At 37.9% G+C, this 24029-nt stretch overlaps 1 protein-coding gene across 1 annotated transcript in view; it reads left to right on the top strand.

The window, feature by feature from the left end:
* Window positions 1-496: 496 nt before the first annotated feature.
* The window catches only part of PLSCR4 (phospholipid scramblase 4), a 42215-nt gene continuing 18682 nt past the window's right edge, over window positions 497-24029 (top strand). Inside the window, exons 1-4 of the mRNA XM_023621067.2 lie at window positions 497-636; window positions 899-985; window positions 20623-20650; window positions 22926-23036. Coding sequence (XP_023476835.1) covers window positions 20644-20650; window positions 22926-23036 — 118 coding nt within the window. The 5' untranslated portion in view covers window positions 497-636; window positions 899-985; window positions 20623-20643. The remainder of the gene's footprint in view (window positions 637-898; window positions 986-20622; window positions 20651-22925; window positions 23037-24029) is intronic.

The raw sequence follows: 24029 nt of genomic DNA, 5'->3' as shown, positions 1-24029 counted from the left end.
TGGTCTGCTCCAATGCATGGAAAAGAAAACAGAAACGCCTGGGCGGCGAGCCTGAGCGTTTCCAGCCGGCGCTGCACGGCCAAGGCCAACTGTCTAAGCCCAGGGTCTGCGGGCGGGAGAGGATGCAAGTCAACAGGGCCCTTGCGGAAGAGGGCTCTCCTCGGCTCCCTTCCCTGCTCAGATCTCTCAGCAAAGCCCTCCCTCACAGACTCCAGGACCGGCCTTGCTCTGCTGAGAGGCCGCCGTCGACCTGCCCTCATCTTCTCCTGCACATCACTTAAGGTTTTCTTCACTTCCCGCGCCCCTTCGTTTATTGAGAAGCTGACTCCAGCGGAGTCCCCCTCCCGGGCCCCCTGGCGGCTGCTCCGAGGCCCGGGGGCGTGCCGGGGGCGTGTCCGGGGTGCAGGGGCCACGCCCCCAGCCGCACACCGCCCCCGCCCCTCGGGGCTCCAGTTTGTTTTTAATTTGAAAAATCCTCCTCTTCCTTTCCCCGCCCCCTCCCCACTCTCTCGCCCGCGGATGAAATTCGGCCCCAGGCCTGGCGTCGCGGGCCCCGGGAGGACGGCGGCCGGGCGGAGAGCGGGGCCCCGGGGGCGGTGTCCTGGCCCGCAGCCCGGCCGCGCGCCGCATCCTCAGGTGGTTGCCGCAGTTGCGGGGGCCGCGGCGGGCCCGCAGCGAGCTGTCTGCAGCCCGGGGCTGGGGGTCGGGCCCCGGGTCTTCACGTGGGCGGCAGGGGCCGGGATGGAGGCTGTGGGGGGGGACACGGCTCCCCACGAGCAGCGTCGTGCCGGGGCGAGCTGGCTGCCTCCGGGTCGCCCGGTCCCGTCTCCGGCGTCCCCCGCGGGAAGAGGGCGCGCTGTGCGGGCCGAGGGCGACCCCGCACGTCTCTGTCCCGCAGGCAGGTCCCGGGTGACCGGCTCCTCTGCGTCTCTCGCCGGCGTCGCCGCGCGCCGCTGCCCCGGACTCGGGCCAGGCCGACTCGCAGGTAAAGGGCTTTCCGATCACTTCTCTGCTGCTTGGCGGGCGGAGGGGCGGGGCTTCCGCGAGAGACCCCGGTCTCACTGGAGCAATTCTGGCCGACGGGAGAGAATTTGTTTCGGGATCTCCTTGCATTGTTTCTGTAAAATAAAACGTTTATATTTCAAAGCTTAGATTTTTTCCCTTCATTTATTTTCTGGTCTTGTTTATCTTCTCTTAGGATCCGCGATTTGAGTTTGTAGTTTTATGTTGCATATTTAAAATGTAGCCGCCAGTTGGAGATATGCGCTAAGGTCGATTTCCCACCTACTTAAAAGGATATACATTCAAAATTTTAAATTGGGTGTCAGTACATTAGGAATAGAAAGATAACCTCCATCTATCTGTCTCACTATTGTGGTTAATCTTGAAACACTAGCATTACCTCCATTAAATTTGGAAAAGTCAAGAATGCTCATCATCGCTCTGCCATTGTTGTGAACTGTATAGGCTAGTGACATTTGGCAGGAGTGCACCTTAACATTCTGCCTAGACAAAAAGGCACAAACATCACTTTTGCACATTATGTGATTGTACACCTTGAATGTCTGCAGGAAACAACTGAAAATCTCGTAATAGAATTCTGTAAAATGTCCAGTTGCATCTAACCCTAATTTACAGATATCAGTAGATATATACATAAAGTAGGAAATACAATGGACCAAAATAAACCAATTTGGAGTGAAATAACACAAAATTGAAAAACATTTAAAAAATACGTATGAAACTCCAGGGATACATGAAAATAAATATATATATATAAGAATGTATAGGTAAAATAACAAAAAAGACTACATAACAGTTTTCTAGATAACAATATCATTTCTCTAAAAGAAGATTTAAATTGGATAGATTCCTAACTGATTTTTTTTTTTGTTTTTTAAAGCAACTGTTTAGCTCATGGAAAAACAAACACTTGCCAGGAATATTTCAATTAAAAGAAAAATGTGCATATATATGGGGCCTTCATTACATAAGAAACGGTATTATAAAGCTATAGTGATTAAAAGGCAATTAAGTAGGGAATAGACCTACTGCCAGATAAATCAGTGAAACTGAAGAGACAGATTTAAGAGTGAAAGGAAAGCTGACATTTGATAAGCATACATTTTAAATCAGGGGGTGGGGAAGAAATAACATTTAATTGATCATGTTTGAACAATCGGGTATTTATTTGGGGAAAGTAATAATAAAACTGGAACTTTCCCTCGCTCTTAACACACAAGTGTAACCTAGATGACATGCTAATTTAAGTCTAAATGTGTGAAACCTAAAAGTAAAAGAAGAAAACCTGAATGAATATTTGTGAGCATGGCGTGTGGGGAAAGCATTTTTGAGATTGAGAGAAAAACCAAGAGCCCATTTAAGTATGTGATTCTTATTAACGTTTCCATGCAAAAAACAGTTTCAAACAGGGAAATTATAACAGAAAAAGAGCTGATTTTACTAATATGCCTAGAACTCTCATTAATGACTTAAAATCATTCCAATTTGAGGATAAAAAGTCACATCAAAGCAAAAGAAATGCAAATGATAAGCAGTATACTTAGCCACACTATCAGAAAAATTCGATTAAAATAAAAAAAGTTTTTGCCCGTTTTACTGATTTTGAAAGTCTGATAATACTCAGTATTGTTGATAACATGATGAGAGAACAAACTCTTATTGGAAATGTATTGGTAAAACTTTCTTATGGTAATAGCTATTAAATTTTTCAAATATTCATCCACTTAGTGGAATTTATCATGCTCCTAAGTGTACAAATAAAAATGTGTCCCAGATGGTCACAGTAGGATTGTTTGTAATATAGAAAACAAACAATTCTACAACCATTGATCGGGATTTGGTTGCACAATTTATGGTACATCTGAAAGTGAAATAACATGTAGTTTACGAATTTTGATAGCTCTAAATATCCTGACTTGGAAATATGTTCAAGGTATATTATAAGTTGAAATGCAAAAAACAAGTTGAAACACAGTATATATGTTATATATATTTATATGTAATATATAGTGTATGCAAATAATGTAGAATATAGACTGAATTATGTATATTCATGTTCTGTGATATAGTTCTATAATGTGTGATGTTTATGAGGAAAAGTGACATTATAATAGGAAAAATAATAAAATAATAAATAATAAAGATCCTGAGAATGTAATTAGTAATTTATGCAGAATAATTCCTTTCTAGATATATTGTCATTCACTGTAGAAAAAATGTTTTCTTTTACAAAGCTTTCCATATTGTTCTTTTCATTTACTTTCTCTTAGAATATCGTCTTTCAGCTTCTTCCTTTGAAAATCCCTTCCTTTATCTCTTTCCTTAGTCTCGATTGCTATGATGCTTCTTGTAGGCGCACAATGGGAGAATTTTGACTGTTAACTTTTCACAACCTGTTACCTTTTTGGTAAACAGCAAATGCAGGAACGGTCATACTCTATATTTCAGCAGCATTGTACTAAAATTCACCTTTATAGTACTCATCTTTCTGGATGAGAGAGATGCAGTAAAAATAAATGACAAATTTGGAAAAAAAATCTTAAATTCTAGTACTATTCATATGAACAACACAAGAAGAAAATAAACTAGCAAACAGAAAAATGCACAAATGACAGACAGTTCACAAAAATGGTGATGCAAATGACTTTTAAACATAATAAAAACTACTCAACTTCCTCATTATATGATATGGAAAATAAAACTAAACTGTATTTACCTTTCAGATTGGCAATGCCAAAAATTTTCATAAAACATCATATTAGGAATATAACACATTTTTGTCTGGTATGTGAATTGATTCAAATTCTTTGGAGTACAGATTAACAACATATGTCACAATAAAAATCCACAATACTTTGACCCAGTTCTGCTTCCAGGAATTTAATACACAGGTACATAAAGAAGTATGTGTGAGTTTATTTCAGCATTGTTTGTCATAGCATACGTTGAGGAACAATTTAAATTTTCATCAAGTGGCCAGTTAAATTGTGGTGCAGCCATTGAAAAGAATAAGGTTCTATGAACTGAAATGTAATCACCATCAAGATATTTTAATAAATGAAAAAACAAGATCCAGAAAGGTGTATAAAAGATTTCCATTTGTATTAAAATGCATATATTTTAGTTTGTGTATGCTTAGAAAATCTCTTGGAAGACGCAAAAAGTCTAGTCTCTGTGGTTGCCTTTGGAGATGGGAAACGGGGAGCTAGTAGGAGGAATTCTTACTACTCAAGGTATAAATATATGTGCTGCTTGACTACTTGATTTATTCCAGTGATTGTTTGCAGATAACATTTAATTTAAAATATCTGTTTTTATAAATGTATGGTTTCTTATGAAAATGATTTAATTGTAGGTCATGTGACATCCAGTTATAATTTTTAATATTAGAAAACTAGCCAGAAAATGGCACAATAAGACATTATCTGGTAATCTTCCAGGTATGATAATTGATATAGTAATGTTTCCTTCAGTGTATTATATAAGCATTGTTATAACAGTTTTCTTTTGATATTTTTTTGAGTATATACATTTTTTTAAAGATTGGCACCTGAGCTAACATCTGTTGCCAATCTTCTTTTTTTTCTTCTTCTTTTCCCCAAAGCCCCCCAGTATATAGTTGTATATTCTAGTTGTGGGTCCTTCTAGTTCTGCTGTGTGGGACGCCACCTCAGCGTGGCCTGATAAGTGGTGCCATGTCTGTGCCCAGGATCCCAATCAGCGAACCCCCGGGCCACCGAAGCAGAGTGGGTGAACTTGACCACTTGGCCACAGGGCCCGCCCCTTCTTCTGATATTTTTTGTACTCCAGGTGACAAAAATATTTCCCCCTTGAAAACTATAATGGGGAGACCTGATATTCTCTTGAAACAATTTAAACTAATTTAGTCTGTTTAATAAAAGTTATCTATGAACTGTAGCTGTCAGTTTGCTCCCATTTAATCTCATTCTCATTTTAAAATAAAGCCAAATAACCAACCTCCAGGATCTTAACATTCGCTAAAAAGAAGGAAATAGCCTACCATAAGCCTTTTGTTTGGAAGGAATGATGGTGTGACTAAAGTAAGAAATACGTTTATACGGATTATAAAAATATAGCAATATAAATTGATCAGATTTTGCCAGCATTTTCATTTGTTCATGGTGAAAATTAATCAGAGTTTCTCTCAAGTTTCTTGTAGGATTGATTTCATGCAAAGATATAATTAAATAAATGTATATTCCACGTCGAGTTCTAATGAAAGAGTCTGCGTTTCTCTGGGACATTTCTACTACGTGTTTCATCCCCAAGTAACAGACCTACGTTTATCCTGTTAGCGCAAGCCTCTGTGATTGGTTTTTGAGTAGGATAGTTTCTTAATTCCAGCCCATGTGATGGCAATTTGTGAAGTTGCCGAGATGTGGAACGGGAATGACTGAATCCTTCACAATCATTGGGCTTTCATTCATTCATCCTGACCCCCCTCAATTATCCATTTCCCTAGTAACCAAGAAACCCATAAAACAAATCGACACCATATACCACGGGAGCCAAGATTTTGGCTAAAGTCTATAAAGAGAAGGGTGTGTAAAACCCTTCATCTCTGGTGAACCCGAGGTCTTCTTAGTTGTAGATTCACAAGAGGGTAGCTTGTTAGTTCTATTTTTTGTATTCCTTTTTTTCTATTCAGATTATAAAATCTATTTTACATTTTTCTAGAAAATTTAAAGAGGAAATGTTTTTATGTGTTAGCATATTCTCTCTAGGTTTTAAATACTTTTTAAAAACAACACTACATTATAATTATGCAAGTTATTATAAGCATTTTAGTGATTTTTACAGAGCTATCTGTGACCTTATTTTGTAAATGAATATGATTTTATGATGTTTCACTAAAACATCCTTTTTTAACTGTGGTGCTAGTTATTTGTGTAGTTTACAATTGCTATGGTTTACATCCTATATTCCTTCTATGAAAATGAGAATGTATCACAAAACAAAAATCTTACAGCAGATTTTGGATTTCTTTTGAACCTTGCAGGAAATTTACTAGGGCTCACAAATGAAGTTTCAGGAAAAATTTAGATAGGTATTATATTAATAAATTGAAGATTTAATTGAGTTTATTAAGTGTGATTCCTTTAGGAGGTGGATTTTTATTTGAATGGGGAAGGGATGTCATAGATCTGTAACTGACCTTGTGTGGGGGGGTTGTGCGGGGTATTTCAAAATCACTTGGGAAATGGTTTCAAGAAGAGAAAGAAGTCCTCTCGATTAGGGGTTCTCAAAGTGTGACCCTGAGCCAGCAGCATCAGCGTCACCTGGTCTGAGATGATCTAAGGCATATTTGGAATAGCTCCGAATTTCTTTTGTACACTCACCTCCCTTCTCCGGGAGAATCATTTTACTTGATTGCTGAGCTACAGAATTTTTGTGGAGGAAGGAACTTTGGAAATCAGTTTGTTCAAGCTCACATCCTTGTGTACTTAACACATACTTGTCTGTATGTGTTGTGTGTGACTGAAGCTGTTATGAAATATTTGCATAGTTTTTCTTCAGTTTCAATGTGACAATTTTGTAATTTTTACACTGTCACGAAAACTAACTGAACCATATTATTCAGTAATATATTTAGCAAATTGACTTTCTTAAATATTCTTGACAATATCAGAGCGTTTAAGAAGGCAAAGGAATGTCTGCATTCATTTTGGAAATAGTAACATCAAATGGTGAGCTAATGTTTGGAAAATCCTTGTAGAAACATTCCAAATCCTATTAATCATTGTTTTAAAAATTTCTACTGTGTCAAGTACCTTCGAATAGCATTTTGACAAGAGTTAAAAAAACAAACACTTGCTTTAATGTTGTAGTCTAAGAATATTTATCTATTTTAAAAATATCCTTAACAACTTGATCCAATTTAAAAATCTACACAGAACATCCCTTTCAGATTTGGCTAGGAAAGGTGTTAATTTTTACTTCAATTTTATTTTCTGAATTGTTTCCGTATTGTTTTAATGTGGGAGGTTTATATACTCATAAAAGTTTCTAAAGATGTTTTCCCAATAGGAAAATAAAATTTGATCATGTCCCAGATTTTTGGAATAATTTTCTTAGTTTATAATATGTACGTAAATATTATATGTTTCTATATTTGAAAACTTAAATGTGCACCGTAGAAAATATATTTAATTCCTATACTTAAAAATATATATATTTTCTTCCTGACTGGGTTCTGATGTCAGTGGCAGGCCCTTATCCAAGGAATAATAAGATGTATTAAAACGGGTGATGACTTTATTGAGAGGCGATGAAAGGGATTTTTCTGGGCTCATGATGTTATTTGTTTGTGATACATGTGCAAAGTGCTTAACCTAAACTGTGTGTGCAATGTTTTGGAGCAGAATTCATCTTTGTGAGAAGAATTGACCCCAGGCACTTGGACTCTAATATACGATCACTGCAGTAGCTAAGTCACAGGAAGCTGTTGACTGATCAACTTGCCGTGGTGCTATCACATTTTTTAAGAGGAGAAAGAAATCATCTATTAATATTTTTTTAGTGGTTCTCTAAATTTAAATGGACAACATAAATCAGTTAGTTGGCAAGTGGAGAATACAAGATGGTATCCGTACTATTTCAGTTATACAACGGAGTTACATTATCTGTAGTTGGAATCCGGTATATGAGGTCAGGCTCGGGAGAAATTGCTCTGTGAATTCCTTTGAGTTTCTAAGATCCTTGGAAAACATACCTACTTCTGGAGAGTTCACCACATTTATGACCTATCATTGCCATTCATTTCAAAGTATTTTCTTATTTTTCTTGATACATTCTTTTTGACTATGGATTATTTAGAAGCGTGTTGTGTAATTTCTAAGTGGTTGGAGATTTTCCTGTTATTCTTCAGTTGGTGATTCCTAGCTACATTACGTTATGGTTAGAGAATGCACTTTGTTTGATTTTAATTCTTTATAGTTGTTAAAGATTTTTTTTTTTTTTTTTATGATGCAGGCTATGGTCTGTCCTAGTGAAGGTTCCATGTGTTGAACAGAATGGGTATTCTGATGTTGGGTGACAACTGGCAGTGTTGGTTGATGATGGTGTTTTAGTTCTTTAGTATCATTGCTGATTTTCTCTCTACTGGTTTTATAGATTACGGAAAGAGGAAGTGTTCAAGTCTCCAACTACGATTGTGTGCTTGTCTGTTTCTCCTTTCAATTCTGTCAGCTTTTGCTTCATGTATTTTGAAGCTCCATTGTTAGGTACAATCACATTTACTATTGCTATGTCTTGTTAATTTACTGACTCCCACTTTTAAGAGATGGCCCTCTTATGCCTGGTAATTTTCTTTGTTCTGAAGTCTACTTGTGGAATATTTATATCCAGCTTTCTTTCTTTTAAGAACTTTTGAGATATAATTGCCATATTATAAAATTCACCCATTTAAATTTTATTGATTTTTACTGTATTCACAGTTTTGCGGCTATCACCACAATCTAATATTAGAACATTTTCATAATTCCGAAAAGAAACCCATGCCCAATAGCAGTCATTCTCCATTCCTGCCACTCTTCCTCCAGCCCCTTGCAACCACTCATCTACTTTATGTCTTTACAGACTTGCCTGTTCTAGTTAGTTCATATAAATGGAATCATACACTATACGGTCTTTTGTGACTGACTTCTTTCACTTAGTTAACGTTTTCAAGGTTCCTCCAGGTTGTAACATGTATTACTACTTCATTACCTTTTATGGCTGGATAATATTCCATTGTAGTGATATATCGTATTTTGAAATTTATCCTTTCATCAGTTGGTGGACATTTGAATTGTTTCTGCTTTTTGGCTATTTTGAGCAATGCTGCTATGAACACATTTTTTGTGAGATTGTAAGAATAGATCTCTAGGTCATATGTTTAATCTTATTAATCATATTAAACTCTATATTTAACCTTTCACAGAACTGCCAGACTGTTTTCCAGAACAGCTGCGACGTTTTACATTGTCACCAGCAGTGTATGAGGGTTTCAATATCACCATCTATTTGCTATCAGTTGGTATTGTCTTTTTGATTATAGCTATCCTAGTAGGTGTGCAAAGTAACTAACTGTAGTTTTGATTTACATGCCTTTAATGACCAATGATGTTGAGAATCTTTTCATGTCCTTATTGACCATTCGTATATCTTCTTTGGAGAAGTGTTCAGATCTTTTTGGCTATTTTTCAATTGGGTTGTCTTTATTATTAAGTTCTGAGCACTCTTTCTATATTTTAGATAAGAGTTCTTTACCAAATATATGATTTGCAAATATTTTGTCCCATTCTGTGGGTTATTTTTTCATTTTCTTGATGGTATCCTTTGAACCACAAACTTTTTTAATTTTGATGAAGTCCAATTTACTGATTTCTTTTTATGTTGCTTATGCTGTTGGTGCCATATCTGTGAAACCATTGCCAAACCCAAGGTCATGAAGATATACTCCTGTTTCCTTCTAAGATTTCTTAGTTTTAGCTTTTACACTTAGATGTATGGTCCATTTTGACTTCATTATTTTGCATGGGATGTTGTAGGGGTCCAAATTCATTCTTTTGTATGTGGAGATACAGTTTTTCCGGCACCATTTGTTGAAAACACTATTCCTTCCTCACTGAATGGTCTTGGCACCCAATTCTGTCCCACTGGTCTATTTGGTCTTTGCAGTAAATTTTGAAATCAGGAAGTATGAGTTGTCCATCTTTGTTCTTTGTTTTCAAAATTGTTTTGACTATTATGGTTTCCTTTTCTTTCCATGTGAATTTATGTTTAGCTTGTCAATTTCTAGAAAAAGGCAACTTGCATTTTGATAGGGATTACACTGAATCTGTAGATCAATCTGGGGAGAATTGCTATCTTAATATTAAGTTGTCTGATCTATGAGCTTGGGATGTCTTTCCTCTTATTTAACTCTTTAATTTCTTTCAACATTGTTTTATAGTTTTCAATGTATCACTACAAAGTACGCAAACTTAGTGTACAAAGTATAATGTATAAGTTTTGTTAAATTTATTTCTAGGTATTCTATTCTTTTTGATACTATTGTAAACAGAAGTGATTTGTTTGTATCGTTCATTGCCAGTGTATAGAATTGATTTTTGGATATTGATTTTGTGTCCTGCCACATTGCTGAATCTGTTTATTAGTTCTAATAGTTTTTAGTGGAGTTTTTGGAAACTTCTATGTACAAGATATGTCACATTTGTTCATTTTCAGTCTAGATGGATGCCTTTTATTTCTTTTTTCTGACCTTATTGCCCTGGCTAGAACCTCCAATACAATGGAATAAATGTGGTGACAGTGGATGTTCTTATCTTGCTTTTGGTCTTGGGGGAAAGCATTCAGTCTTTCTCCATTGAGTATGATGTTAGCTGTGGGGCACTTTATAGGTGCCTTTTATCAGCTTAAGGAAGTTTCATTCTACTTCTAGGTTGTTGAACAGCATTTTTTTTTTTTATCATGAAAAGGTATTGAATTCTGTCAAATACTTTTTCTGAGTCTATTGAGCTGATTTTGTGGGTTTTGATCTCTATTTTGTTGTTAAATCACTCATTGATTTTTGTATGTTAAACCAATGTTTTATATGGGTGTTTATAAATCCTGCTTAGTCATGGTGTATAATGTTTTTTATATGTTGCCAGATTCAGTTTCCTAGTTTAGTGTCTATATTCATAAGTGGTATTACTGTAGCTTTCTTTTCTTGTGATGTCTTTGTGTGATTTTGATATCAGGCTCATAGTGACTCTTAGAATGAGTTGGGATATGTTCACTCTTACTTTTAGAAGAATTTGTGAAGGATTGGTTTTTATTATTAAGTGTTTAGTAGAACCCCCAGTGAAGTCATCTGTGCCTGGGCTTTCTGTGGGAAGTTTTTTGATAACTAACTCAATCTCTTATTAGGGCTCTATTCAGGTTTTCTATTTCTTCTTCAGTCAGTTTTGGTAATTCATGTCTTTTTGGTAATTTTCCCATTTCGTGTAGTTTATCTAATTTTTAGCATATGGTAGTTCATATTATTCCCCTATATAGTCATGTGTCACTTAATGACGTGTATACGTTCTAAGAAATGCGTCATTAGGTGATTTCTTCATTGTGCAAACATCATAGAGTCTAGTTACACAAACCTAGATGGTACAGCCTGCTACACACCGAGGCTCTATGGTGCTAATTTTATAGGACCACTGCTGTATGTGTGGTCCATCACTGACCAAAAGATTGTTATGGGTGGCATGACTGTATATCATATAAATATATGTGAATCTGTAGTATAAAATATAGGTAAGTAGTATATTATACATAAATAATTTAACACATTCAGTTGCCTCTATACAGCAGGGTTGTAGAGTTAGTATGTGGTCAACAGAATTACATTTTATAATTTATATTATGAGCAGAACAATGTAATAATATAGACTAATGCAAAAGTGCCAAAAACGTGCAAATTCAAGGGAAGTATCTCCATGTGAATCAACTACCAAAAAGCTTTTAAATAAAGAAATTTAATTTAACTTAATTTTATTCTAAACGTATTTAGAATACACAGCCTCCCTTTTTTCAGAGAAACTGATACATGTAAAGTGTGTAAATCCTGTGGTCTGTCAAGATCCAGAATGTGTAGGGAGTTATTATTCAGAGGAAAGAAAAATACACCAAGAGACATAGAATAATAATTCAGGCTTTTAGTGTAAATTTTCTTGAAGGCTATAGCGTCCGACTTTACACAGTGAAAAGCTTCATTTAAACAATATTTATGCTACGAATGGGAAAAAAAGTTAAAAATCTCTTTCTTTAGGGAAGCTTACCTTCTAGTTGGGGCTTCCACTGAAATTTAATCTTCTTTAAGGGTCTTACCTCTTCAAAACTGCTTTCTCTTGTAACTGCTGCTAATTTTCTCTCTCTCCCTACTCTCTGTAAGCTTCCTTACCAGGGGGCTCGCTCTCCACTGCCCTACCTCCTCTTCTCCACTCTCTCTCCACCAGGGGTATCACCTCCAAGCCAGAAGCCTGGGGGTTTTTTTTGGTCCAGTGCGTCTATTGGGCCACAGGACAACAGCCAAGACCCCAGAACTCCATTTCATAAACGTGATCTCCTCCTGGGCCAGTTTCCCAGGGAAGCCCATGAAAAGCATCTTCTTCATGATCTCTGTTTGTGTCATGAGAAATCTTGCTTCAGAATTTTTTGTGGAAGGAATTCTTTACCTACCTCGTCACATTTACTAGAATACATAAACTGATTTGGTGTACAGCTAATGTTATCCAAAGTAATGTCACCTATGAATTAGTGTATTTATAATCCACAAAACTTTCACTGAGCCAAAATAGATGGGTAAATATAAAGGTATCACCTTTACTATAAGAACATTTCAAAGACCAGACCCACCCAATTATGAAATGAATTTCATATTCAAAGAGAAGCGTATTTGAGCTAGTTGTTTCTGCTTTTTGATTCTATCAAGTCTATCGCCAGAATTGCTGTGTTTTACGGAGTCAAGGAAAAGTGGCTCATTAAATTGTATTTATTTTTCTATTCTTTTTCCACTCCACCCTGCCTCAGCAGTAGATATTGAAGAGTTCTGGTGTGGCCGAAAGGCAGGTGGCTGCGATGGATGTGAGACAGGCACAAGTGCAGCTGCAACATTTTGTCGTCTCAGGGGGACCAGACTGCCAGGCCAAACCCTGGCCGTACTTCTCACTAGCTGTGCAAAACCCTTTAAATAACTTCTCTGTGCCTCAGTTTCCACTTCTGTTACAGTACCTCTTTTATAAAGTTTTTATTAAATTAGTATTTGTAAATTGCCTATGAAGATGTTTTCAAAGTGTTTTTGTTAAGATAAAAAGGGATCATCAATAATGGGACATCAGATTCTGATTTGATACAGTGACCATAAAAATGATTATCAGTTCTTGGGCATTCCAGCCTTTTTTTATCCATTAATGTAAAGCTAAGAAATTTAAAAAGGAAAGGAAGCAAAGGGACACATAGTCAGTCCACTGAGTTTACTGAAAAAATCTAGTTAAACCCTAATGTTTAGGATTTGGGAAGGACCAGAGGCCACGTTTCTGGATGTTCCTATCAAATCTGACTGGAACTAGTGTGGCCATTAGCGGTGATTTCACAGAGGCTGCCCCTGAACATGGTGTTAATTTGGATTTTCTCTCTTTCAGACAGTAGTAACCTAGAGATTTTCATATTCAATCCAGAATCCACAGGCAAGCTAAATAGAAACATAATGCATCTGTTACTTTTAAACCTCCAGTTTGGGGGCTGTCTCCGTAGGCAGCCATTAAATTTCCATTTGTCTTTGTCTTCCTTAATTTGAAGAGGTGAATAAAAGTTTTATATGTTTTAACTAACAACAGGTTTTTAAAGGGTCACTTAAAAAGGAGGGATCAACAATCCTCTGAATGTGTTAATAAAAATTCCTTCCGTACAGTACTGAGTACCTGCTGTTTTGTAATATTTTTGCATTAGCAATTCTTTAAAATCTATGAAGCTTCCATATCAAAGTATTATTTTTAATATTTAAGGAATTAAGAATTATATTTAATGGCATGGTTATACAAAAGGAAATTTTCATTTAGCAAGTTGGCAAAGATTAAAGGGAGATAGTATTTAATACTGAGATGGTCCCTCACATATGATTTAAGTTTAAAATGAAGGAGCCTTGCTAGAAAGAAAATAATTTGGCAAAATGTTTCCAAATTGTAAATTGTAAAAAGTTCACCTATAGAACATGAATCCATCTTAAATTATTTTATCATAAGGGAATAGCCAGAGGTATGTATAAATATTTATGGAAGTGGAAATTTTATAATATTAATTATAATACCAAAAAGATGTAAGCAAATGGAATAGATTAAGTTAAAGTTCAGTCATTAGTACCTTACATTTAAACAAATATATATTAGTTTCACAATATTTCTAATCATATTTATTATAAAATCCCCATACATACACACAGAAAGATAAACATAAACACACATACACACACACAGGACATTCACCAACATTTTAATAGTAGTTATTTTGGGAAGATTGGTTTAAGCATTATGTTCCTTTTTTTTTTTGCTGAGCGAGATTCACCCCGAGCTAACATCTGTTGCCAGTCTTCCTCTATTTTGTGTGTGAGTTGCTGCCACAACATGGCCACTGATGAGTGATGTAGGTCCATGCCTGGGATCTGAACCTGGGCCACCAAAGCAGAGTACATGAAACTTAACCACTAGGCCAGGGGGCTGGCCCATTATGTTCATTTCTTTATACTTCAGTTTTTGATTTTTTACAAGTGATGATATATTACTTTTGTAATCATATGTATATACATAGCACATATATGTGTGTGTTTGTAATAATTTAGCAGCTTTTCTAACAAACTAATTATAATTTGGTTCTGATGCTAAGCACCCAGAGTTAGCACAGACTCCCCACTAAGGCTGCTTTCATTTAAGATGCCAGCCGTAAGTTCGGGGGTCTCCAGGTCACCCACACATCTGAGCAACTGGCTACAAATTCAGGTGTTCCCATCACCCCCTCAGGTTTGATCATTTGCCAGAATGACTCACAGAACTCTGGAAAGTGCTACATTTATGATTAAAGTTTTCTTACAAAGGATACGAATCAGGACTAGTCAAATGAAGAGACACATCGGGTGAGGTCTGGTAAGATCTGGAATTCAGAACTTTCATGTCTCCTCCCTGTGGAGTCTGGATGTGTCACCCTCCCAATGTATTGATGTGTTCACCAATCAGAAGCTCACTCAAACCTCGGTGGCCAGAGTTTTTATTGGGTTTCGTTACATAGGCGTGGTTACTAGAATCATTGGCTGAGTGGTTGGACGGAATCTCCAGCCTCCTTCATCTCCCCAGAGCTCAGGGGATCAGTCAAATATCACGTGGCTCAAAGCCCCAGTCCTCTTAATCACATGGGGATGATTCTGGCATGATCGGCCCCCATCCTGTGACATCTCCTTAGCATAAACCCAGCTGTGATCCAAGGGCCCACCATGCTTAATAAAGACACTCCTATCACTCAGGAAATTCCAGGGCTTTAGACGTTTCTCCCTGGAACCTGGGACAAAGGCTGGACAAATTATTATATAACAATAAGTTCCCATAACAACTAAAATTGAATAGCCATCACTTCCTATGGAGAGAGAAGGAAATAATCAATACATGAGACATCTAGCAAAGCCTAATAGATATTTCTTTTGTAAGCAAGGCATATATACAATCCTAGGATGATTAGCACATTAACATCTTCACTCAGCATGGATCCTCGTGAAATAAGAGGTTTATAAAATTTGAATGTTTAAAAAAAATATCAAAATTTACATTTATTAGGAGTTTTATCAGGCTGGCCCTGTGGCCTAGTGGTTAAGTTCGGTGTGCTGTGCTTTGGCTGCCTGGGTTCGGCTCCAAGGCATGGACCTACACCACTGGTTGGCAGCCACACTGTGGTGGTGACCCACACACAAAATAGAGGAAGACTGGCACAGATGTTAGCTCATGGCAAATCTTCCTCAAGCAAAAAGAAGATTGGCAACAGATGTTAGCTTAGGGCAAAAGAGAAAGAGTTTTATCAAGGCTTTCAAGAAAATTATAAGTAGTATTACTTTTAATCACTTATACATATATTATCTAATTTGAATTTTATACTGTGAAGTACTACACTAATATAAACTTAAATATTCAATCTTTCATATTGCAGGATAATTAAATTAATAACCTCAATATTTGTATCTTGGAGATGTAATGGATATTATATTCGTCTAATTTTTAGAAGATGTAGTTAATGTAATTTTAATTGCTCTTTTTAAAGTCCATTTCTAGATAAATCCATTCAGGTGAATAATATAACATAATTAATGTCACTATCTTACGCTAAAGGCAAATCCTGTAGACACTTAGGCTGTACTCTAACCCATCTGTCTTTCATTTAGCTACAGGTAGGAAAAAGCTCTCCAGCAACATCTTCATTTTCTTTCTCCTAGTTCTTTCCAGTTTCAAACTCATTACAAACGGTGCTCATAAAATCATATCTGCTCGAACCATCCTCACTGGTGGCAGAAGATGGGAGTCACTGATGTCAGCCTGGAACCCAGTATAAAGTGTTACGCACGGTTGCTCAGTAATACATGTTAAACGGCTGACTGGCAGACAGCTCTTCTTTATACTACATTTGAATAAAGATAATTATTCTCGGTCTCTTCACCAGTTGGTTTATTTTATGTAGAAAATTATAGTAATAATGCGTATTTGTTGAGGATTTGCTATGTGCCAGGTACTGTTACATCCAAATGCAACCATTTTAGTCTTCACAACAGTTCTCTGAGGTGGATCCAGTGGTCATCATGCCCATGACACACAGCATCACCAAGAACAGAGTGTTCACTCAAGGTCACACAGCTATGAGGGATACCTAGGATCTGTCTGTCTATCTGAACCACTGTCCGTACTGTCTGAAGTATGCTGCCATACACCTTTTACCAGCCATCAAATCTTCTGCCCTCCTCCAGTAACTTACCTTTTATACAAAGGACGGCATCTTCTAACGTTTACATCTTAAACTCAAATAGGGGATTGTGGTAGATGAACCAGGACTTCACAGGAACTAGCTGTTTTCCTGCCCTTGCTGAGAAGCAGAAGGAATTGTACAGTGACCTCCTGCTTTCTTTTCTGTCCTCTCACAGCTGAAGGCACTGGCAATAGGCAGAGCCCAAGGTTTTAGTTTGCATATGCGTGTTTCCAAGCCCTGTGCCTAGAGAACTGCGAGATTCTCATGTGTCCGGAGGCTCCTTTGCGAAGGGGCCAGGACAGCGTCCAATACGTACTCAACTGCAAAGAGCTACTCATCCTTCTCGGTTTTGTAACTGAAGTTTCAAATCCCCATGATGTGGCTCTGAAGCTGTGGTTTTGTTGAGCTTTGCTAACCTGTCCCTGTTTACAAAGCTGAAACTGAAGAGCGAGCACGTAACACAGCTGCAATGTTGGATGCGGCAAGTGGTGTCCATGTAAATGGTCTCCTGCTGTAGGATGCCACTGACGGCATCAGGGCTGCCTTGCAAAGCAACAGACCACAGCTTCACCAATCACGTCCTATCCAGGCCGTGTCTTCTTTTCCCCTTTATTATGTTCCAGGCAGCGTAGATTCCCCTGTATGCGGCTTAAGCCCTGAAAATGCAAAAGGCCTCTGCAGTTAAGAGCTCTCAGGACCAGTGAAACGCTGGCCTGTTGTGGAGGCACAGTTCAGTTTTCCAATCTGGTTTCCATCTGAAGTAAAGCCAAAGTCAGTCTCTGTTCAACCTGTGGCACTTTTGGCCCTTGCTGAGTGATTGGGAAATCTGAAAACAATTCCCCGAATGTTAAGGGAGGATTAAGTTCCAACAGTCATGCTTGTACCAGCTGGAAATTATCCTCTCTTATATAACGTTTGGGAAAAAACTATGTTGTAAAATTTTATAAGAAAGGGAAGAGAATTTAATGTAGTAAAAAAGAAAAACTAGAGGCTCCAAGGAGTGGGGAGGTAAACAAATTCTTGGAATACTGGTGGCTTGTCAGGCAATGTGTGGGTAAATTTTAGTTAGTTCAAATTCATTGATATTAGTTTTTTAAAACATTTTTATAGATTTTTAAAATTTTCAAGATTGGTTTATTTTTTTCCAGTTGTTACTCAATCACTTGAATCAGATTTGATTCTCATTTCTGCCGGCATGGTTGAGAACTGCTCTTTTGCTTTTCATAATGTCAGTCTCAAACATGCCTGATCACAGAGACCACCTGGGACAGTGAAAATCTGTAAAAGTACATACTTCCAGGTCTGGACCCCAGAGGGACTATTCATGTTTGGGATTCAGAATTCTGGATTTTTTCCTTCAAGTTTTTATTTTGAAAATAAAAATATTCAGATCTCTATCTTCACCTAGATTGAGCAATTGTTAAAATTTGCCTCATTGCAGTATGCTGCACCGTTTGCCACTGTGGATAGCCGGATAGATGATGGATGGATGGATGGATGGATGGATGGATGGATGGATGGATGGATAGACGGATAATGTGGCCCCTTTTCGACAAGGCACTTAATAATCTGTTCTAAGTAGTTTCCATCACGGTTCCTTCACAGTTTGCAGTCCCCATGGGTAATGTAGAAACGAACAACAGATGTTTAGTTAGAAGGTTGCTCTCAACATATAACTGTAAAATGATTCTTTTTTATTGTGAAATGATGTCATATGTATAAATATGCATATTTAAATATATATGGCCTTTAAAGACTAGTAACATCCCATCGCCCCTATTCCCGCCCCCCCATTACTACTAGAATATTAGCAGGAACCTCAAGCCCCTGGGGCCGTGGCTAACCCTTGCCTGCATCACTTCTCCTCCACATGTTACCATTGTCCTGAGTTTTATGTTACTAATTCCCTAACTTTTCTTTAAAGTTTTCCCCTATAGATATCAGAAAAAAAAGTGTTTTTGTCTCATTTTCCTCCTTTTGAACATTCTTAAATGCTATCTTGTGTTTTCTGATGACTTGCTTTTATTGTTTTGTCCTGTGTTGTCATTTTAGGATTCATCTCTGTTGATGCGTATGGCTGTAGTTTGTTTGTTTCACTACAGTATACTATTGCATCATATGACTGTCCTAGAATTTGTTTATCCAGTGTACCACTGATGGACGTTAGGAATGTTTTCAGTTTCTTTTAATATGAACAGCGTGTCAAGAACATTCTTGTATATGTCCTTTGCATACGTGTGCAAGAGTCACTTGAGGGTACATTCCTAGGAGTGTCCAGAATTTAAGGTTCTAGAAATGTGTGGTCATTCTCCTAAACACCAGAGATTACCATCACTGAGGGAATAGGACCAATTCCTTTGAACTCCTTTGGTTGGCCCAGTTGGGTCTGGCTTTTTGGTGTGCCGCAGGATATTTTTTTAACCTTTAAGACACATGGGACACTGTACCACTAACTCCAGCTCCAGAGGTGAGTGGAAACGGTCCAAGACTTGTGGAATTCTGACCCATGCTTGGCAAGACAGTCATTTGTTCTGGGAATCTACATACTGGCTTACGCCATGGGGGTGCCCCTTAGTCAGCTCAGAACCCACATTGACTACTCACTCATATGGTCTTCTGATGCTTCTTTGACGTATCTACTCAATATTGGTGACTTTCTACACTATGTGAAAACACAAATGACCACACTCTGTTCTCTGATAAACAGAACGACTCATTGGAAAGAAAATGGACTTTGGATTTAGAAGTACTTGACTTTAGCAGGGCTGGCCATTTACGTGTTAGAGAGATATTGTTATAATTAGAGATAAAATATGAAAAGTACTCGGCCCTTTGACATTTGATAAGCAGTCAGTAAATTATAGCCTTTGTTAATGTTGTTCTTGTTATTTATCATCGTTCAGAACGCAGAAGTCCTAAAATTCTTTTCTCTGATAACTTCTTTTTTTTTTCCAATCTTGATTGAATCCATGAAATCCCTCCCCCACCCCTTGTTTCAAGTCTCATCTCAACTTCTAGTTGACTTCTCTGAGTTATTCTCGTAATGTTCACATTTACACATTTTTTATTCAAATGTTTAACGTGTCTTCTTTTGGCCTCTCAAACATAACGTGTCCCAGTTTGAACTGTTGATTCCTTCCCTCCCCAGTCCCCACCATTTTCCTCTCTATTTCAGTTGATAACATCCCATTAACCCAGTTTCCTGGCCTAAAAACTGAGACTCATCCTTGGCTCCTCTCTTTGCCTTAATCCATCAGCAACTCCTGCAGGTTCTGCTTCCAGAGTATGTCGTACATCTGACCATATATAACCCTCTCCAGCATTCCCTCCCCAGTCTAAGCTCTCACCTGGATTACTGCTGCCACCCCTCCCTCACTGCTGCTTACTTCCGTTCTTGCCCCCTCAAGATAAAGTATAAGTCAGATCTCATCACTCCACTGATTAAAATCCTCCAAAGACTTCCCAACTGCAATTACAACAAATTCCAGGCATTTCCGTGTGGCCCTCAGATGTGATCACACTCTGTCTCCATCTCTTACCTCTGTTCTCTTCCTTTGTTGTGTCTCAGTTGCACCTGACCTCATTCTCTCCCTTGAATATTCAAATCTCAGTGCCACTGCAGGACCTTTGCACTTACTTTCCTGTCTTTCTGGAAGTCTCTTCCCACATTTTTAGTGTAAAGCCATCTTTCATATTTCAAATAGCTCAAAGGTCACCTCCTGAGAGAGACATTCTCTGGACTCCCCATCCATATTTTTCTTGAAATTTTTACTTTGTTTTCTTCGTAACTGTGTTATCTAAATTTAAAGTTACATATTTGTTGACATGTTTTTTAATCTCACCCCGGAAGAATGTAAGCTCCAGCAGTGTCTGTCTGGTTCACTGCTGTATTTTCAACATCTGTAATAGTACCTGGTACATAATGGGCACTCAGTAAATATTTGTTGAATTAATGAAGGAATGAATGAAAGGTAACTGGAGGCTAAAACAATTATAGAACTTTACATGTATCACTAAGTAAAGTAGTAACTATATATATTTCCTGAGATATTAAAATGTTTTATTTTTCAGGACTAATTGGAACTCTTCAAAATGTCAGGTAAGTTTTTGTGAATAAATTTTAATATGCTTTATTTTCAAATGTGAATTGTGTGTTGCTTTCCTTTAAAAATTGGAGTTTATTTCATTTGGAAGTTTTTTATTGTTGTTTACCATTTGAGAAAAAAAATATATATAAAAAAGTATATACAGACAGTCCCCGACTTACTATGGTTGGACTTATGATTTTTCCACATTACAACCATGCAAAAGCTATACTCAGTGAGTAGAAACCGTACTGTGAATTTGGAATTTTGACCTTTTCCCAGGTTAGCGATTCCTGGTGCATCCTCCATCGTGATGCTGGGCAGCGGAGCCCCAGTGGCTCCCAGTCAGCCCACAATCATGAGGGTGAACAACTGAGACACATACCACCCTTCTGTCTGTCACTTTCAGTACAGTGTTCAGTGAATTACATGAGCTACTCAACACTGTATGATAAAACAGGGTCTGTGTGGGATGACTTTGCCCAACTGTGGGCTCCTGTGAGTGTTCTGAGCACGTTTAGAGTAGGCTGGGCCGAGCTATGGTGTTCGCTAGGTTAGGTGTATGGAATGCACTTTCATTTATGATATTTTCAACTTACAATTGGGACGTAACCCCATCCTAAGTCTAGGAAGATCTTTGTGTGTGTGTGTATATGTATATGCACATTTATAACACAAGCATTCTTATCTGCCTTTGATAGAAAAAGATTAAAAGAGATTTCTATTGGCACATCTGTACCAAAAGGTCTCTAAAGTATGTAGGGAAAATTAAGTAAAGGAAAAATGTGGGTAAGAATCTAAGTCTGCAAAGAGAGGTAATGGTAATAAAAAGCCCGTGACGCCAGCCTGCTTTCACAGAGGAGGGTTCAAAAGTAGGTCTGAGTTTTCAAGCAATGGAGAAGATGAAAGAAGGAGAGAATCACCGCATTTATGAGATTTATGTTTTTTATAGATAAAAGTCAACCAGTTAAGAAATTGAGAACTTCTCCTTATAGTGAGTCCAGGGAGAAATTTCTCTAATTTCAACAAGAGGACAAGGTGTAACATCATGAAAAGTGACTTCAATACAGTGGTCTCCCTTCTCATCCTGGGGGGATACGTTCCAAAACCCCCAGTGGATGCCTGAAACCACAGACAGTACCAAACCCTACATATACACTATGTTTTCTTTATACATAAACACCTATGATAAAATTTACCTTATAAATTAGGCACAGTGAGAGATTAACAATAATAACTCATAATAAAATAGAGCAATTATAACAATATACTATGATGAAACTTATTGTAGATCTTAAACTCAGCATATGACTTTTTTCTTTATTAAGTTGAAGACTTTCACTTTTTCACTTAAAGGAAGCACTTTATGGCTTCTCTCTGGCATATCCAAATGGCCAGTGTCACTACTCTTGTGCTTTGGGTCCATTAGTAAGTAAAATAAAGGTTACTTGAACACCAGCACAGCGATGCTATGACAGTCGAGATGATAACCGAACCGGCTTCTAAGTGACTAACGGGCAGGTGACGTCTACAGCGTGGATCCCGTGGACAAAGGGATGATTCATGTCCCAGGTGGGACAGAGCAAGATGACCCAAGATTTAATCACGATACTCATGATAGCCCACAATTTAAAACTTATGAATCGTTTATTTCTGGAATTTTCCATTTAATATTTTCGGATTGTGGTTGACTGCAGAAAGCAAAACTGTAGATGGGGGTGGGGTGGGGCGGCTGCTGTACCTCCCTTGTAGCAACTGCAATGACCTGGATTGCTTTCACTGGAGATGGAGGCTAAACCACCTCTTACTGAGTTTTGTGTGGCACTGCTGCCTTTTAAACCATTTAGTATTTATTGTGTTATGTTTTGAATTTATTTAAACACAGTCATTTTCCAAAAAGGATTAGGGAAAAAATCAGATTCACTCTACGTATGACTGAGTTTTCCATATTATATAATGGGAAAGAATTTTTGCCATTGTGCGGGGAACTTACATGGGTAGGAATCAGTCAGGTCAGCTGAAGCACGAGCATGAAAGCTCTTTGCTTTAATCGTTGCACAATATAATTGCTTAGTTTTATTTTAAAATCTATATTCAGCCTGAAAATTCATCAAATATATTAATAGGTTGATGTCTAATAAGCATAATGAGTTATGTTTTTTGTAAGAAATATGAGTGTATTTCCGATTGATTATACTCACTGATGCATACCAACAAGAAAAAATGAGCATATTCTGTCATCATATTATCATTTCTATTGTAAATCATGTCCCCTCGCTCTCCCTCAAGGTGTGGTCCCCACAGCCCCTGAGAAACCTGCAGAGGAAGGGGAGAACCGAGTAGAGGCTCCTGACCCAAGGCCTGATAACCCTCCTAACTACATGTCCCATTGTGTACAAGGTAAGTTAAATGTTCAGAGAGGATCTTTCCCTTCTCCAGAAAAACCATACTAATAGTTGATTGCTTTTAAAATTAGCCAATTAGTTGAGTGATTCAATAAATAAATATTCAATGCCCACAGGTGCCCAGTAGTTTACTAGATGTCAATTAGAGCATATTCGTAGGCTACTGAGGAAGGGAGCTGTCCAAACATTGATGGTTTCTCTTCCTGTAGTTTGGAAACATGACGAGAGCTCTGTAGGGGCGCAGAAGACAGTAACTGACTCTACCAGGGGTTTAGGGGAAGCCCGAACTGAGGAAGTTAAGTTTTGTTGGCATGATGAGCTTCTCAATCAAAGAAGAGGGAGTGGGGCTGGTCAGGTGGCGCAGCGGTTAAGTTTGCATGCTGCACTCCAGCAGCCTGGGGTTCGCCGGTTCAGATCCCAGGGGCAGACCTATGCACCGCTTATCAAGCCATGCTGTGGCAGTATCTGACATATAAAATAGAGGAGGATGGGTACAGATGTTCGCTCAGGGCTGATCTTCCTGAAAAAAAAGAAAAAGGGGGAAGGGACCATGCCAGGCAGAAAGAACAATGTGTTCAAAAGCACCAGATCATGAAGGTCTGGTATGAGGCTGCATGGGACAAATGGCAGGCACAGTGCAGAGAAATGGAGGTGAATGGCCTTGAGTGTTGATTAAAAGGTTTGTGGTTCTGCAAATATTTTTCTAAGTCTGAATACACTACTGGTGGTGACTCAGGAAAATGGACACTCATACTGCTAGTGGAAATTTGAGTTATTATAGTTTTTTTAGAAAGTACTTGGGCAATGTGTAAAGTTTTAAAAATTAAAAATACACTTACTTTTAACTAAGGAAATAGTTTTAATCAGGATTGTATTTTAATACATTTTAAATGACTTAAAAAGTGATAGATAAGATGTAGAAATATTTCTTTAATGTATATTTAAGTGTCTATTTAGAGGTGGAACAGCAGGGCTTCCTTATCCCCTT

Source organism: Equus caballus, chromosome 16, assembly GCF_041296265.1.
Source record: "Equus caballus isolate H_3958 breed thoroughbred chromosome 16, TB-T2T, whole genome shotgun sequence".
Classification (NCBI taxonomy): domain Eukaryota; kingdom Metazoa; phylum Chordata; class Mammalia; order Perissodactyla; family Equidae; genus Equus; species Equus caballus.
Note: the sequence above shows the minus strand (reverse complement) of the source record. Positions and strands in the feature narration are given on the sequence as shown.